Genomic DNA, 18571 nt, shown 5'->3' with positions numbered 1-18571 from the left:
ATTTTCTTTCTCATTTGCTTCTCTCTCTCTCTCTCTCTCTCTCTCTCTCTCTCTCTCTCTCTCTCTCTCTGGTCAACTTGACATAAATTGGAGCTATTTGGTAAGAGGAACTTTAGGTGAGAAATTAATTCCACCAGATTACCTAGAGGCCAGTCAGTAGGGCACTTTCTTGATTAGTAATTGATGTGGGAAGGCCTAACCCCTTGCGGGTGGTGCCACCCTTGGGCAGGTGATCCTATGTGGTGTAAGAAACCAGGCTGAGCAAGTCATGAGGAGCATGTAAGCCAGTAAGCAGTATTCCTTCCTGGTCTCTGCCTCAGTCCCTGCCTTGGTTTTCTTTAATGTCACTGTGACTTGGGACATAGAAGCTCAGTAAACATTTTCCTCCTCAAATTAATTTTGGCCATGGCCTTTACCACAGCAATAGAAAGGGAACTAAGTCAGCACCTAGTATAATAGATACTAGACTGTTCCCGTGTGCCTATTCTACTAGACTGTTCCTATGTGCCTATTATACTAGGCTGTTCCTATCTACCTATCATAATAGACTGTTACTATTATACTAGACTGTTTGTTCCTATGTACCTATCACACTAGACTCTTCCTTTGCACCTATTCTACTAGACTGTTCCTATGTGCCTATTCTACTAGACTGTTCCTATGTGTCTATTCTACTAGACTGTTCCTATGTGTCTATTATGCTAGACTCTTCCTATGTACCAATAATACTAGACTCTTCCTTTGTACCTATTATACTAGACTCTTCCTGTGTACCTATCATACTAGGCTGTTCCTATGTGCCTATTATACTATATTGTTTCTATGTGCCTATTAAACTAGACTGTTTCTATGTGCCTATTATACTCTTCTTTTTTTTTTTTAAAGATTTATTTATTTATTATGTACACAGCATGTATGACTGCAGGCCAGAAGAAGGCACCAGATCTCATTACAGATGGTTGGGAGCCACCATGTGGTTGCTGGGAATTGAACCCAGGAGCTCTGGAAGAGCAGTCGGTGCTCTTAACCTCTGAGCCATCTCTCCAGCCCTATTATACTCTTCTTAACAAGGAGAAGTACACCCAGTATCTGACTATGTGACTCCCTTCCCCTATTTCCTGATCCCTGGCTCAGGGGTAGTAGCACAGCTAGTTCATGGGAGGTCTTTATTAGTCCAAGACAAATAGGGCACAGCTTGCAACCCTGCTCTGGGCCACTGGGCTGTGAAAAATGTTTCCTCCCTCAAGGAGAAGTATGTGGAAGAAGAGCAAGAAGGCCTCTTGTAGGGCTGAGTCCTATCTGGATAAGAAACTAAGAACCAAGTGATCCATTCTAGACCCATGGGGATTCTTCACCTGAGGGAGAGAGTTCACACTCTCTGGAAAAATGGAAACAAGTGGTGAGGTGTGCACATCTGAATCTCTGAAGGTTGAAGCAGGGATATTGCTGGGAGTTAAGATCAGCATGTAATACACAGGAACCATTCCCTGCCTCAGAGAGAGGAAAACCCAAGTCCTTTTTATGTTACTGAGTCACTGAATCTCTTTTCTGGAATAATACATTCTACATATGACTTATGATATTTCCAGGTTAGTTTTCTGTTCTTTGCAGTGTTCTACATTTGCACAATAATAGCTTCTTTCCCCCATTTTATCCCAATTAACAGTGATGTAAGCAATCTGCAATCTTGAGGTTACTGTGAGATAATACATATGTGCTGTGAGTCTTAGCATTTAGTATAAGATGGGGGGAGGGAGGCAAGTACTTCATCATTAAGACACATCTGTTGATCACCTCTTATATTTCAGGTATTTCTAGGAACTGAGAATGCCTGTTCTCAGTGTTGGGCGTATTTTACCAGAGGAGACACATGATACATAAGACAAATGAGAAAATCAATATGAAAAATAGTAAATGCTCAGGAGAAAATTTTCAGGGAAAGAGGATGTGAAGTGTCCAAGGGGAGGGAGTTTGGCATCTCAGGATCATCAGTGGTACTGCCAAGAAGGTACGTTTAGTATGTAAAGGGCTGAAGGAGCTACCTGCTTTGATCTCTGAGAAAGAGTATTTCATGTGCGGGAAACTGCTGAGCCTTCCGGAATGTTCATGGAAGAATGTGGTGAGATGGACAAGGATCCATGCCAGGTAGGGACTACTCTAAGGGATTTACTTTGAGTGAGAGTGTAAACCATCACGTGGGCTTGCATGGAGCAGGAACAGGCTCTGACTTCTATTAATTAGGCCACTCTAGCTGCTGCATTGGGAATGGAGAAACTGTAAGAGCCGAAGCTGAGAGGCCAGTGAGGATGATGTTCCAGGAATATAAACAAGATGATGGTGATTTGATTCTGGGATAGCAGACAGCAGATGTTAGTGCTCATATTCTGTTTATATTTGAAAGGCAATGTATTTTAAATGGAAATGATTGCAAGGTTTCTGGTCTGCTCAGTAAGAACTAAGTTGCCAATTCTTAAGATATAGAACGAGCAGTAAGAGAGGGTTTGAGCAGAATGATGGGGCTAAGTAGTAGACATGCTGAATTGAGAAGTCTATTGGATCTATAATGTAGATTTCATATATGTATGTGTTTGGAGTTGGGAGATGTGATCTAAGTGAGAAGAATATGTTTGAGAATCATTAAAGTAACTTATATTCATGGAAATTAGATGCAATTATTCTGGGAATAAGTGAAGAAATTAAAAAAAAAACAATTTTAAGAAAAAGGACTAACCAAAGAGTGAGAAGCAGCGTCTCCACAGGATGGTGGAGCATCAGGCAAGTGTCATCTCCACAGGCTGGTGGGAGCATCAGGCAAGTGTCATCTCCACAGGCTGGTGGAGCATCAGGCAAGTGTAAAACAGCGTGTGTCTCACAATGGAGACTGGGAGCCACTGGGTGGGATGCTGCTGAGATAGTAAGTAAAAGGAGGATCAAAAATTTATTTTCGTTTTAACAACATAATGGTTACTATGACTGAAAAAAGAAAAAGTGTGAGGTGGGAAGTTGAAATGTTTAAGAGAGAAAGAGTCAGGGGAGACCTGGGTGTGGGAGCTCAGGCTTATAATCCTAGCAATTGCCAGGCACAGGCAGGGAGTTTGTCACACATTTGAGGCCAGCCTGAGCTATGCGGGACATTAGGTGTGGTCTGGACAAGCACAGGCTTTCAAGAAGTGTGGCTGACTGGGACATGTTCCGTGTTGGGAGATTTATGCTGACACCGTGGGGGGAAATTGCTGTATCTGTGAACTGGGTGTGAGATGTGGAGGCTTCCTGGACAGAGAGAGGCTGGCTGGAGGACTGGCTCAGTCATAGCCAGCACTTCCTGCTCTTGCAGAGGACCTGGGTTCAGTTCCAGGCACTCAGACGGAGGCTCACAGCCACCCGTAACTCTAGTTCCAGGAGATCTGATGTCCTCTTCTGGAAGTCACAGGTACCAGGCTCTCACTCATGGTGTACAAACACACATGCAGACACTCACATATACATATGAAGTAAGTAAATCTTAAAGTCGGGTGTGGCGGCATAAGCTTGTAATACCAGTAAGAAGCGGGCAGAGACACACACTTCCCTAGGGCTTGCTAGCTAGCCAGCCTAGCCTGGTTGGCTGGCTCTAAGCCAGTGAAAGAAAGAAAAGAAAGAAAGGAAAAGAAAAGAAAAAAAGGGAAAAAGTTGGATTGGACAAAGGGCTGTTGGTAAGGTTCTTGCTGCGCAAACATGAAAACTTGAGTTGGGGTCCCTAGCACCCATGTAAAAAGTCTGGTGCGGTGGCACAGGCTTGTGGTACTAATGCTGGGGAGGTGGAGATTGGCAAGTCCTTGGGGCTCAGTGGTCAGACAGTCTAGCTGAAGCAGCAAGTCCCAAGTGTCAGTGAGAGACTCTCTCCCAAAAGTAAGGAAAGCAGCTCTTGAGGAACTACACCAGAGACTGACCACTAATCTCCAGGTACCATGTGTATGTGCACACATTCACATTCACCCCCCTTCCCATGACCATGCACACACAAAGTTGACAGTTCCCGGTTCCTAAGGCACTGTCCTCTGGTCTCTACTTGCATGCACATTCAAGTGGGAGTGCTGCGTTGCCCTCCCCCGTCCCCCGCCCTAACACAAAGTCAAATGCTTCCAAGCATTTAACTGCTGAGGGCTAAGAGGAATCAGCCTGACAAGATCTGTGGTTTGGGGATGCTTAGCAATGCCTCCCAAAACTAATCCGTTCATACCTGTTGCTGGAGCTTGAAGAGCCGACAGGATTTTAAGAAAAGGGTTGAACCTTCCAATGCTCAAGGAGCTGGTGGAGAGAGAGGGCCAAGAGGAGCAACAGCTGTGTGAGCGTGGGCGGGGCCGACCTTTCACTGGAACATCAGCTTCTGTGAGGATGCTAGAGTGAGCACTAATCAGTGAGCCAGAACTTTGAGACTTTTGAAATTAATTAAGGACCAAATCATGACTTTCGTATGGTATGTCCAATTTAAAAATGTTGGCAGCTCATTTACAAAAGGTTAAAAACGAGCTGGGAAATGGCTCAGTGGGGGAAGTGCTAGCTAGGTGCACAGTAATGAGGACCTGTGTTCGGATCCCTAGCACGTCTGTAAAAGCCATGTACGACAGCAGGCAACTGTAACCCCAGGACTAACAAGGAGGAGCCAGAAGGATCCCTGGGGCTTGATGACAAGTCAGTCTAGCTAAAACAGTAAGCGCTGTATTCATTGAGAGATCCTGTCTCAAAAGACCAAAAAAAAAAAAAAAAAAAAAGGGCAGAGATCAATAAAGAAAGCTACTAGACATTGACAGGTGAATATACACATACACACACAAACCAAAAAAAACAAAAACAAAAACAAAAATTCAAATAAAATTGTCATTAAAAAAAAAAAAACCTAACAAAGGAGGCCACAAAAGACATGGAAGGTTCTAAGCTGGGATTTTATTTAATGAAATAACTCAAAAGTTGTGTTTTCTACATTTATCCTCACATTATATAGAATTCTTTTATTTACACAGAAATTCAAAACGGTAGCTACTCGAAGTTAACATTCTTGAAAACCACCCCAGAATGTTCCGATCAGCTCCACCTCCTCTTTCTCATTTTCAGGTAGATGGCTACCTCCCTCCATGGCTCTCATCTTCTTGCTGAGACACTGGAATACAAGTACTCCCTGTTCTACTGTTATTGCAACAGCAGCACCCCTAAATTAAGAGAGCAGCCCATGGCAGAGCAAGCATTACCGTTACCCCCACCTGAATGTGAACAAGGGATGCTAACAGGAGTAGGAGTGTTTAGTGAGTAGCAGGGGTTTATATGTATGCTTTGTTGAGACAGGGTCTTTCCATGTAGCCCACACTGGTCTGGCAATCTAAATCCCCCTGTCTCAGCTTTCAAAAATGCTGAAATTACAACCGTATACCACTATGCCCAATGATGTCCATTTAATACACACCAAATGGTATTTTAGGAATTTTGTATTTACTATTTCTAATCCTCAGGATATTGTAATTTAACTTTTATAATTATACTCATTTTATAATTATGGAAACTGAAGTTCAGAGGGAAGAAACAACTTGCTTAGAATATCAAGATAATGATGACAGAGCCCAGCATTCAACCCTGGACTGTTTGATCTCACCTTGAGGTTGCCATGTACAGTGTGCCTTAGTTCAACGACTGTTTATTAATAGGCCATCCCTTCCTTGCCCTGGTTTGGCTGGAGGGGTTCATGCTGAATGTACAGTTCTATACAGAATTTTCTGCTCCAGTAAAGACAACGAAAAGGTATGCAGTCAAAGCAATGTGGCTGGCAGAACAGTGAATGCTGGCTACCACACAAATCATAACAGAGCAAACAAGAACCTAGAAGTTGCCAAGGAGATTCACTGGAGGAGGCGTAAATCTATTCTGAACCTCAATGAATGAGTTAGGCTTGGGTGAACTGAACAAAGGAAGAGTATTGTAGGTAAGAAAGTAGATCCCATGAGTGGATGTGAGAAATTGTATGTGGAGCTTTAATGGTGTTTTTGCACTCTGTAGTTGTGGAATGGTAGTGCCGTATGCTGGAAATGACTGTCAGATGTGTGTTAACAGAGGGAGGCATTCTACAGTCTTCTAAGAGGTGGATGGAACAGTGCTCATACAGAAGCTTTTAGGATATCAACTCCTTTCCTTTCAGCTAACAGTGCAAAGAACACACAGCTTGACATTGTCACAGCAAGCTGTTTACAAAAGGAGACCAGGGCAGGACAGAATGTCCTCAGTAGTGGTCAGCACCACACATGTGTAGATTAATTTCTTAAGAAATAAAGATGGACACATTTGTCAGCAGAAATCACAAATTTATTAACTCTTAAATATATCAATCGGTCATTTACCATTATGGCAAGAAATATATACAGTGTCCCATGGTAAACTGCAGTGTTTTCAAAACAATGGAAGATGATGAATGTGTGATTCCACTGTGCTGGAGAGAACAATTCACAATTTCCTCACATCTTAGTGCAGAAGACAAACTGGATCTATGGTAATACTTCAACACCACATGCTAAGTTGAGAGTGTAAAAAAAAAAAAAAAAAGAAAATAAAAGAAAAAGCATTCTACCACTATTTGTGTTTTTAAATACATGTATGCCACAGAGAGCTGCTTCACAGAAAGATAAAAGAAATAAAAAGGGAAAAAGTGAGGCCATTACGTTTTTCACAGATCTCATTGGCAGGTTAACACGGCTCAATACATTGACTGTATATATTCATTTTAAATATATATTGTTTTAAATCATGTAGTTATCAGAAAAGCTTCACCCATCTACCATACATTCACTAGCAACAATATCTAAAGTGATTAGCAATCAACACCGAAAGGTGAAATGAGAAAAGAGAGGGGAGGGCGTGTCTTATTTTTGCTTTTTGCTTCTGCTTTAAAAATAGGCTTCTGAGGACTGTGAGTAGCTATGGCTGAAGTAACGCTGATGGAGAGAGAGTCCATGCACCACAGAGCATTTCAGCGCAGAGAAACAGCCTCATGGGGACTGAATCGACACAGAACTGAGAACCGCAAAGAAAACTGGGGTGTTTCCTTTTCCCTCTTTGTTTGAATCCGGAAAATCCCTAGCTCCTGGCAGGGAGATGACATTGTGACTCAGGAGAGAAGCAGAGCTGCATATGTCACAAAGGTCAAGTTCAAGCCCTGTGAGGGTGGAGAACATCCCTCACGTGACTAGCTAGTGAGAGTGAGGCAGTGAAGGCCCTCACATGCCACAAGGTCCAAACAAGTGCTCTGCATGCCACCCTGGTCAACCTCCACTTGGTCTTCAGGCAATTTTGCTGCTCAGTAGAGAACAGGGACACTGTTGTAGTCTCTTCCTGCTCTTACTTAGCACAAGTCTCCACCATTGTAATGCTTTCAACATAGCTAGGATACCTATGCACAAGTGCTGGCCTACGCTGACTTAAAAACCTTTATCTAAAATCTTTAACAACTCCACGTGCCCTGAAGAGACAGGATGTACTAGTTTTAGCTTCCTCCAAAAGACCTTGATTTTTATTTTTACCTTCATATGCAAATTTTACTGTTGTTTTTACGAACTACCAGCTACAGAAAGAAAGACAGACAGACCAACAGAGAGAGAGAAAGAGAAAGAGAGAGAGAGAGAGAGAGAGAGAGAGAGAGAGAGAGAGAGAGAGAAGAAAGGAAAAAATGAAAAGCAAACAAATAGTATAAAATGAAAACAGAACACAGATTTGAGAAGGAAAAGACAAAATCAGCATCAAGCGTTCACCAGAACTGTGCCTATCTGAAAGCAATCAAACTTGTAAATGATGTAAACTTTTCCAGTACACAGTTTGATTCAAATCAACATGGCTTTGATGGTAGGACACCAACTGGTTCTTACTCCTACAATCACACAGGATTTTGCCCACATAACCATTCCACTTACACAACAGCAACACTTTCAGAGAAAAGTCATCCATTTCTACAGGATCACACCAGGAACTGAAGATATATATATATATATTTGCCTTAAAAACAACAACAACAAAAAATCAAGCCCAAAATCCCAACAAAAAGCCCAAAAAGATTAATGGCAGCATTCTAAAAAGATTTACTTTTCTCTCACAAACTGTCATTTGGAGAACAATAATTTTAATTAAATCTTCTAAATCTTGGCATAAACAGAGAAACCTGATGGATCAGCTGAACTTGGAATATTGTGGAATTTTCTTGTCTGACCTCCCGCTATAGTTTGCCAACAGTAATTTAAGTTTGCATGGAGCATCCCATCCAGTAGCTGGAGTGTAAACAATGTATAGGAAGGAATATATGGTAAGATGATGCGTCACATATGCATTACATGTAGAACCTTCACAACTCCATGCACTCAGAAACATGCATGAAGAGGAGGAGAGGACGTCCCAGGATTACCCTCCAGGTGCCTTGAGAACAGAATGCAGAAGTGGCACTGTTGACAATTAGCTGAAAAGGAGGAAGAAATAAATTATATTGTTTCCAGACTTTTTGCCATAGATGTTACTAGGGTACAATTTTATAACTTAACTAAAGTTCAGATGGAAATACTTTATATGAGATCTTTGCCTGTGATCCTTGGAAGATAAAATATACGTTTAACAAAGACTGTTCTAGGCAATCTATAGTATCTATTTGTTCAAATAAAGCTAAGCTAAAAAAAACAAAACAAAACAAAAAAACCAGAAGGGGTCACAGGCTTCAATCACATTATTAAATATAAATATGTGTTTTAAGTATTCATATTTACTAGACAAATTTAATAAATTCATATTAGTATTTGGTTGAAACAGAATCAAAGTTCAACTTGACCCTGTGCTTTTTGCTCATTATGTTTAAATTCCTTGGGAAATCAAAATTAAAAGTCAGTTCAACAAGGAATACAGCCTAAAAAGTAGAGAAACAATGATTACTCTTACTCAGTTCTTTAAAGCAATAGCTGAGAGCACCATTTGTTTTAATCAATAGCCGAGAGGACCGTTTCTCGAAGGCTCTGTTCCATCTTGGCTTGGGGAAAATATGAACAATGGCACCTACTCATGTCTGTACCCTACTCTCAGTTTAAGACACACATCTTTAGAAACGATACAGGCGTGAATTTAACTGCGGTCAACTGTCCGTTATCTGAACGACCTCCTTTGTGTTTGTTTCAAGTTCAGCTTGACTTTCTGTTGGGGCCAGCCCCCAACCCCCACCCCCGGGCTAGCACCATTACATTCAGTCAGACACAGTGAGCTCGTGTACATATTAACCCCAGCCAATAGACATGGCAACTTCCAAAAGACAGCAAGACACCAAAGGATTTCAAAGCTTAAGAGAAGTTGCTCTGGATAATTGAGAGTTGTCCGCATTAACCCAGATATAACTGGCTTTTGGTGTGAGAGCTCCAGGATGCGGAAGTGATGTGATCCAGCTGTTGGAAAAAGGTTCTTCTTGGTGTCTGTTACCTTTCAAACGGTGGTGACATTGCTAGAAAATGCACACTAGAACTAAGGACTCATGCAAAGCCACAATGGATTTTCCAAGACCTCATCCATGTTTCACTGAAGGGACTGCTGAGCGAGTGTCCACAAGGGGAAGAACACCAGGCGCGCAGCTTTTCCAGCATTAGCCCCCATCGCACAGAACCGTGGGGCAGGATGCTACTTACAAGACCCAAATGTGAATGGTTTTCAGATGTTTTGCCACAAAGAGGTGCCTCCCGAGAAGTTTTCTTTCCCATTTGGAATACAGGGTGGCCTATTAAGAGAAGCCCCATTTCAGCCACCTGGCATAAAAGGAAGTTTCTTAAATAGGCTCTATCCCTTAACACTTCAGAGAACTGCAGAGAAAACTAGCCCCTGGCCTAATACAAATGTATTCATCCTATCTAGATTAGCTGGCAATTTGTGGTGTACCTCTTTGGGGTAAAAACCACAGAAACATGAACCATGAACAAACTTTATTTTTCTCTACTCCTTCTGTGTTCCTTTTGGTTACATAGCTATGATTTTTGGAATGTATTTTAACCTATTTTTTGTAGTTATTGGGATTTATTTTTGTCTTTATTGATCCTTTTTATTTCTTTTTGTATATCCAACAGTGCTAGACAGCGACTAAAATGACAGAAGACCTTTGAAAATCACTGTGATTGATAATCTACCATCAAACTCAGAAGTCCAAATGGCTTTGCTGGAATGTGTTGAGTGGCTGTGAGAACTAGGCTCCACACCCTACACCTTCAAATAGTAACAGGGCACCCTGGAAAGAGATGATCAGTGGGCCAGGCTTCACCTGATTTTGTTTACACTCTTCTTGCTTTTGGCTCATCCCATTTTACTGATACAAATGATTTCCCATCATTCCCCCTTACTCCAGTGAACCAGCCTATAGTGTTCTGCCCGTTTTCTAATGATTCTAAAGTTCCAGCATTGTAACTTCAGGATGTTTCCCTGGTTTGGACTTTCTCTATTGTGTTCTTTTCCCATTTCTGTATCTCCAAATTCTATTCCTTGGGTAAGCTTTTGCTCAGAATTCAGTCTCTCATACAGAGCATGGACGTTTCTGTGCATTGGCTGTTCATTGCACCCAACTCTAAAGTCAAGTAGGTAGTTTAGTTTTTCCATGGTCTCAGTGATTAATTGCCTTCCAAATCAGATTTTATGGTTTCTATGGAAAATGCCTTTTCACCTTACCCTGCATCTAGCACAGGAGAGGCACCTCCAAGATGTGTTGTGAGTCATCTATCTGATTATTATTATTATTATTATCATTATCATCATCTGTCTGTTGGAAATTAAACATGACATCTAAGGAAGAATACTGATCTGAGAATACGCTACAACATCTGATCGTTTCTTTTTAAATGTTGCTTTCTAAATTGCCTACTACCATGGGCATACTAAAAAAAAAATGACAGCCTGGAGATATTTACTTGATGGGTACTGTTGGTGACCCCGAACGATGAAAGTGAACGTTCTGCCACTTCCCATCACGGCGGTGCCACACGCGAGTCTCTTCTGATTGCATTGTCTTTGGCATTCCGCTGCCATCCATGTACTGTGTGAGCCGAATGTACGCTATGCAGGCTGCATCCTCCCCCACCAGGTGCACATGAGGGTTCAGGATGATAGTGTGGATTGGTTTATTGCTTTTGGACAAAGCTGAAAGAGAACAATATAAAAAGAACATACATTAAGGTCTTACATGTAGTAAACTGAAATCAAGATTAACTTCAGTTGGGATAAATGAGGAATGGTATTCATTCCTGCCTTAACTCATTAATCTATTTGCACCAACTGAGTGCTGGGTGTTGTATAAAGTATAAACAATGAAACAAAAGTAGATAATCTTTATTTTCTTTGATTTCCTTGAGAGGCAATCTGTACTACTTTAGAATTTTGATTGATTAGGCAGAAGAGCTACACAGATGCACTTATAATGCGAGGGCTAGAAACAGAAGCCACCCTACGGAGAGAGGCAGAGAAACCCTGGCCCAGGCACACGGAACAACTCTTGTCTTTCTGGGAAGGGCCTACTGGGGCAGTTGGTAGGATGACTTGTGGTGGTGTTTCTGTAGTCAGTATGTGGGATGAGGGATACATCGCAAGTGTCAATTTTAAAATCACTGTTTCTCTGCATGGTTATGTTTCTGCATCACATCCCTGACTCTTCAGTTTAGTCAGAATGTAGCTGTGATCAGCTAGTCAAAATTCACAATCCATTGCTTGATCACACAGCTGGTTATTAACAGATGTTCCTCAGCAGGCTCTAATCTCTGGTGTTTGGATAACTGCTATTCCATTCTAATCACGTGATCAAGAGATTTGTGGAATTTGAACACAATTCCTATTGATGGTGCCGTATGGGTTAGGATAGGCTGAGTTATTCTAGCTGCTACCCAAACATGCTTCTCATTCTTAGACAATGCCTATTTAAATTACTCGAAATGTTAGTGACATAAAAAGAATATCCCATTATGGAGAGTGCACATTTATGGAAAATAGTAGTGCATAGTGTAATGCTGAAATATTAATGGATTAATAAACTACTTTACTTGAAATAAAATGGTGTTGATTGACAGATAGATCAAAGAGATGAGATGCCTCCATCAAAATGCTTAACTATACAGAATATGAGACTATTTAACCAAGCTTTGTTAACACAAATTAATTTACCATTACCTATTGTTGCTTGTTTGTTTACAAACAGCTAACACATACAAAAAAAGAGAAACTCATGTGCTAAAATCACATGCCAAGGCAGACTTGTCAATGCTTATAATCACTAGAAGCAAACCCAATTACCCTAACTATCATTTAATTCCTCCTTAATTCAACGGGACCTCATGGCAAAAAGATTGAATTCCTTTCACACACCATGGAAATATAATGCAAAATTTGAGTCTGTGAGGACTAAGTAAAATGATGGAAGGAATTCCGGTTAATGCTGGATCTTTGGCTTGGTTTTCTCTGTATTGATTTATTCTGATTTGCGGAAGCTGTTCTGTAAATGTGAATGTTTTCTGAAAGACATATGTTTCCTCTGGGCCACTAAGACATTAAGACCTTTGCAGTCTGTGTGGAAACACTTACTGGTTGCTCATCTTTGTTTGTATAATAATCTGAAAGGGACCACTACACTTGTCAGCAGCGCTCAGCCACTGTATCATGGCTGTGGCTTCTCTTCCCCATATTAACCACTTTACAAAAACAAAGTAAGGTGTGTTCATAACATTTGAGAGCTTATATTGTCCATTTGCCTGGTCTTAATGGGTGTTTCCATATTTTTCAAAACATAAGGACTTTTAGGTGTGAAGTGCATGCATTTCAGTTCCCCAAAAGAACAGTTTTCATAGTGGACATACTGTTGATAAAAACTCCCATTGCAGGAAAGAGCCAAAGAGTCTGGGAGGTTGGGGGAAGTTCAAGGAGAAGGAGGTAAGGAACATAGAATAGTTACCATTTTCAAAGTAGAATCTGTGAAAGTCCATCCCTTCCACCAAATTGCCCAAAGCTTCAGGCTCAAAGGCAGTGAGGCCTGGATCACAGATTTTTCTGCAGCAAGAAAAAGAATTTATGAATAAATGTGCCAATAGTTTTGTTATTTCATGTTAAGCATTCTTGTTTATGGTCAGCGAGGGAAAGAGATTCTAAAAGCCACCTTAAATAGGAAATTTCTACCATGGACCTTAACAAGGTAGTCAAAAAGCAGACTCCAAAATGTCATTTTGTAGAGAACTCACAGAGGCACAAAACCAAGTTAATCGGTCCAAGCACAATCATCTCTTGCTTTTTAACTCCCCAAGTTCTTTAGTTTTCTAACTTTTGAGTTAAATTTCTAATGTTTGAAGTTTTCTCAAAGTCGAAGACATACTCTAAATCCTTTCAAACCATCTTTGGCTTGGGAAATAATTTTTAGAATGATTTTTAAGGGAGCCATTTTCTCCATCCTCTGTAACCATCCATATTGTAACTGACATGAAGAGGAAGATTCAATCTGAATTTCCTGGTAATGTCCATAAGATTACACTAAGCATGTGTTTAAACCTTATTTTACTTTTAAAAGAAAATTAATAGGTGTTTCAAATGGTCATAATAGTTTCCTTTTTAATCCTAGAACCAGAATTCAGCAAAGGGGTACGCAACTCTAAAGTATTCACAAGAAATCAATGGGATTTCTTTGGAGATATTTGCTTATTCAATCAAGAACTATTAAACATGAACTATAATAGGAAGCAACTAAAACTCATTAATACTAAAATAGAAGTTAATGCAAAATGCTTCAAAGGCGGGTTATAATGGACAGAAATGATATAAGAAGGGAAGAAAATTGGAGCTGGGCTTTTAAGAATGAATGAGAGTTTTGCAGGTATGTGGAAGGTCCTGGGTTGGAGGAAGGCTTCAAAGACTCTGAGTATAAATCAAAGGACTTTGGGCTGTTTATTAATTTGCCTCAAAGGAGAAATGCAGTGTGTGGGAACCTGTTTAATTCCAAATGGACATGTTCAATACTGGAGAGAAACTTTCTTAACTGTTCATCAGGAAAACAAATTTGGTTCTCCCAAGCATAGTACAGTTCATGGAACACGGTGCTGGCAACCCAGGCATGGTGGTGCACACGTGTTATTCACCAGGAGTCCCAAGCCAGCCTGGGCAACATGAGTCCCCACTTCCAAAAACCTAAACCAAACACAAAGGAATGCAGAGCTGGTGGTGATCTTAAATCACAGCAATTATCCTTTGTGATGAAGGCAGTGGTGGAGGGGAATGGTGAACTTTGCCTCAGACTGCCTGCTGGGCATGTATTTTTAAGCTCAAGTCAAATATATATAATTTCTTTCTAAGGAGTGAAGTGGGAAGAATAGTGTTCCTATGGCAACAGAAATTTATTCTGCCAGGTGCTATTATTTCCTCTATAAAATATGGTTTAGTTGTCAGTTTGTGAACCCAAATTTCATACTACCTCACATTGGATCTGAGGTATATAATATAATATAATATAGCATATTGTAACGAAGCTTTTTAACCCACCTTGCAAAGAAACAATATATTTGAAAGTGTTATTCTCTTTTCTTTTCTCCTGTCTATCATTCATTATCATCTATCTATCTATCTATCTATCTATCTATCTATCTATCTATCTATATCGTCTATCCTCTATCTACCCACCTATCTATCATCTACAGCTATCATTTGTACCCCCATATATCTACCGTCCATTCTCTTGCCACAGGCTTTCAATTAATAAAGACTGACAGTATTCTAGACATACTGGTTGGGGTGGTGCTAAGACTGACAGTATTCTAGACATGCTGGTTGGGGGTGGTGCTGTGAGCAAAGCTCCAGGCCAGCTGCCAGAGCCTCACCAATACATTCTTCAACTTCAAAAGCTTTAGAAGGAAGTAATATTGGATTATCCTGGGGCCTGGAAGTACAAATCTAGACCAAATGACAGGTCTCTCTAGGCAAAGATGAGGTAATGTGCTCTCAAGACACTGAGTTATTTAAATATCTTACCTAAAATTGTATGGAAACAGGAAATACCTCATATCTACTGGCTACAATTACACCCTGTCAGTAAAACAAAAACAAGACACTACTTTTGTCTTCCACAGGAGACGGCTATCACAAAAGGAGCTTTTTAAGACTCTTTCTATTCTTTAGAAACTCACAGAGGTCTAACAAGGTTATAATGGTACAAAGAATAAAAAAGAGCAATTTCTACAGCATGAAGTTATTATCAGCTGCAGTTTAAAAGAGAACTGTTGTCTGTGACAATAGGGATCCAAGCTCCAACCCTTAGTGCTTCTTTGATCAAGTGTACATTTTTAGGCGATAGTGAAGAGCTGATGCCCACACATACGTTCAGGTATATGCTTATGTTTGTATGCATATATTCATACCTCTACAAGGATGTATATATGCACCTACAAGATATTAGCTTAGTCTTCACATTTAGTGACTCTCTTCCATATTTTATATTGCCTATTATGTGTGTGTTTGGATCATGAACATCCCTCTGTTACTTACTTTTGCCACAATTTAAGAGGGGAGGTGGAGATTTATTTGGGCTTATGGTTTTTGAGGGCTTCAGTTTATCACAGGCTTTGCTTATGCACACACTTAGGAAAGGGGCATGAACATGCCTTATTCATTTTATTATTCATGATTTTGTCTACTAATGTTCAGTTCAGATCCTTTTCCAATTTTATTTCTTTCCAATCTGATAAACTCAGCATAAAAAAACTACCTTTTGACACATTTTGTAAACACTTTTCTAAGCTGATGCTCTGTTAGTTTTGATTTTGGCTTTTAAAATTAGTGGTGTATGCCAATTTTATCAGTTGGGAAATTAATTTAGCTTCTCATTTATGACCATTTTTCCTGCTTTTAAACCTAGAAATATTTTTCTAACTAGAGATTAGAATCAATCTTTTTCTTTCCTTCTGTCTTTCTTTTTATTTATTTATTGATTTGTTTTTGCACTTAATACTTTCACACAGTGAGATTATGTAGTAAGGAAAAAACATGGAATTACATCCCCAAATAGCTTCACAATGACACTTTTCATGTCTTATTTAAATAAAATATTTCATTTTTCTCAAGCAAATGATTTCCTTTGCATAAAATATAATCCAGAAGTCTATAACTATTTAGCATAAAATCTTCTTCTTGAGTCAAAACTCCTCTTAATATAAAAACACACTCAAAAGATGCAGATGACGTTGAACTTCATTAATAGACAAGGGGGAAGAATGCTTGACATCATCTATTATCCTCTTCTGTCCCAATCCCTGACAGAACTACAGAGGAACACATTTCTTAACCCACTTCTCTGCTTTCTTTCTTTTTAAATCCTTGCCTGCACGGATTTCTCTGATGCCCTACTTTCACTGAGAACTGTGGGTGATTACAAAGAAATATCATTCACAAAGCCATTCCCAGTTGATCAGAAGCTGAGTCATCTCTCTGAAATCTCTTGAGTGCCCATTGTCATTTATATGACACAAAGATGTTGTCAACCTGTTAAAGCAGGGATTAAATAAACATGCAGGACTTCAGACACCTCCAGAAATACAATGGCAGAGAAAATGCACTGGCCCAGAGGGAGGAAGCAAAGCCCATGCGGCTGTCTCTACTCACGTGTAAGCTTCGAAGTCCCCATTGTTGATAGCTTCAATCAGCTGCTCAGTGACTTTGATGATCTCCTGCTTTCGAGCTAAAAGCAAAGATAGAGTCGGATGAGAACCAAGGGCAAAGGCTACACAAGGTAATGAAGGCATCACTTGAACCATCTCTCCCAGAGAGAGATGGCTGTTCCTTCTGCACAGTTGTTAGCTCAAAATGGGAGGTCGGCAACACCTATGTCTCCTAGCAGCAGCGCTTAGAAGCACAGATATCCAGGTCACACCCCAGACCAGAAGAATCAGAATCTGCCTTTTTTTTTTTTTTTCCCCGAGACAAGGTTTCTCTGTGTAGTTGTGGTGCCTGTCCTGGATCTCACTCTGTAGACCAGGCTGGCCTCGAACTCACAGAGATCCCCCTGGCTCTGCCTCCTGAGTGCTGGGATTAAAGGTGTGTACCACTCAGAATCTGCATTTTAACAGGGCTCTCAGATCATAGATCTCAGTTGTCTAGGAGGCACTGCAAGATTGCATTTGATCACTAACTATAGGTACCTGGAAGGTTGAATTCACCTTTGCTACCCTTATCACCTTGACTCTATTAACAAATGTGTCACCAAAAAGGTTAGGTTGTAAAAATACCAAAGAACAAACATCCAGCTTAAGAGTGAAGATTGGTATGTTGTTCCAAGACATCCAACATTAGGTGACTACTGATTTCTTACCCTTCAGGTCAACCTGCCTGGCCCTTCCAGAAGAGGGCATCAGCACTGTGACAGGCCATTGTCTTTAGGTAAATGGCCATTAGTAAACTCTCTAAATTGAGACGGAGACATATGAACGCTGCAAATGTGGGCAATAAGCAGATGGAAGCCCCTTGCAAAACTATCACAGCTGACAAACATCAAACATCATTAGTGTCTTTTCCCACCTGGGATTGGTAAAATTATTAATGGTTGGTCTGGCTCGGACATCACTCTTTCAGCAAATTCCTTTCCAGTTTCACCTGATTCAAGTGTGCCTACCTTCTTCTCGAGTACCCCTAGTTGCTGAGCCGTCCCCTCGGTCTCCCTGACACCACCTTAGGTTAGAGCCCACGGCTTGGTTGGTTGTCATTAAGTTCTGTTCACTGTGCCGGCTGTGCTCTCCTATTTGAATAGAAAGTCTCTTACGAGCAAAGACTATGCTGTTTCTTTGTGTTGCCTAAGAAACTTTTGTTCAATAAAATGGATGTGAAATATACTCGTGAATTTGATTGAAACTACTGACAGCATTTTCTTAATTTCAGAATGTTGCTTTTTTCACTCATGAAATTCTATTTAAATATTAATATTTATTATGTTTAAATATAAATTATGTTAAAAGTACTAAGTTGACTAGATTCTGTTTTAGGATCACTGTACATCACCAGAATCAGACTGGGGGCCACAAAGTTATTTTCTTTCTTTCTTTTTCATATAATTTTTTATTCATTTTTTTTGTTTCCTTTTACATACCAACCCCTGTTCTTCCTCCCTCCTCTTGCTCCCCCCACCAACCCCTATCCCTTCCTCATAGAGGAAAAGGCCTCCCTTGGGTAGTCAACACAGGCTGTCATACCATGTTGGGGACGGACCTAGCCCCTCTCCCCAGCATCAAGGCTGAGTAAGGCATCACACCATAGGAAATGAGGTCTAAAAAGCCAGTTCATGTACCTAGGGTAGGTCTTGGTCTCATTCCCAGGGGCCCCACAAACATCAAGCCATGCAACTGCAACTTTCACCCACATTCAGAGGGCCTACTGTGGTCCCATGCAGGCTCCCCAGCTGTCAGTCTAGAGTCAATGAGTTCCCATTAGCTTGGGCCTGCTATTTCTGTGGTTTTTCCCATCATGATTCTGACCTCCCTTGCTATTACAACCCTTTCCCCCTCTCTTCAACTGAACTCCAGGGTCTTGGCCAAGTGCTTGGCTGTGG

General features: G+C 40.6%; 1 protein-coding gene across 21 annotated transcripts in view; it reads right to left on the bottom strand.

The window, feature by feature from the left end:
• Positions 1–6305: 6305 nt before the first annotated feature.
• Positions 6306–18571, bottom strand: part of Camk2d (calcium/calmodulin dependent protein kinase II delta) — a 258730-nt gene continuing 246464 nt past the window's right edge. For 17 of the 21 annotated variants that reach the window (XM_052729963.1, XM_052729961.1, XM_052729973.1 and 14 more), the window contains 5 exons: positions 16636–16711; positions 12953–13047; positions 10926–11154; positions 9663–9751; positions 6306–8461 (listed from right to left, as the gene is read on the bottom strand). In XM_052729963.1, the coding sequence (XP_052585923.1) occupies positions 9685–9751; positions 10926–11154; positions 12953–13047; positions 16636–16711 (467 nt within the window). In that variant the 3' untranslated portion in view covers positions 6306–8461; positions 9663–9684. Of the gene's footprint in view, positions 8462–9662; positions 9752–10921; positions 11155–12952; positions 13048–16635; positions 16712–18571 lie in introns of those variants that run through there. The other 4 variants (XM_052729980.1, XM_052729971.1, XM_052729975.1 and 1 more) reach the window with 2 other exon arrangements.

Source organism: Peromyscus californicus, unplaced genomic scaffold (assembly GCF_007827085.1).
Source record: "Peromyscus californicus insignis strain IS unplaced genomic scaffold, ASM782708v3 Scaffold_9__1_contigs__length_137607984, whole genome shotgun sequence".
Taxonomy (NCBI): Eukaryota; Metazoa; Chordata; class Mammalia; order Rodentia; family Cricetidae; genus Peromyscus; species Peromyscus californicus.
Note: the sequence above shows the minus strand (reverse complement) of the source record. Positions and strands in the feature narration are given on the sequence as shown.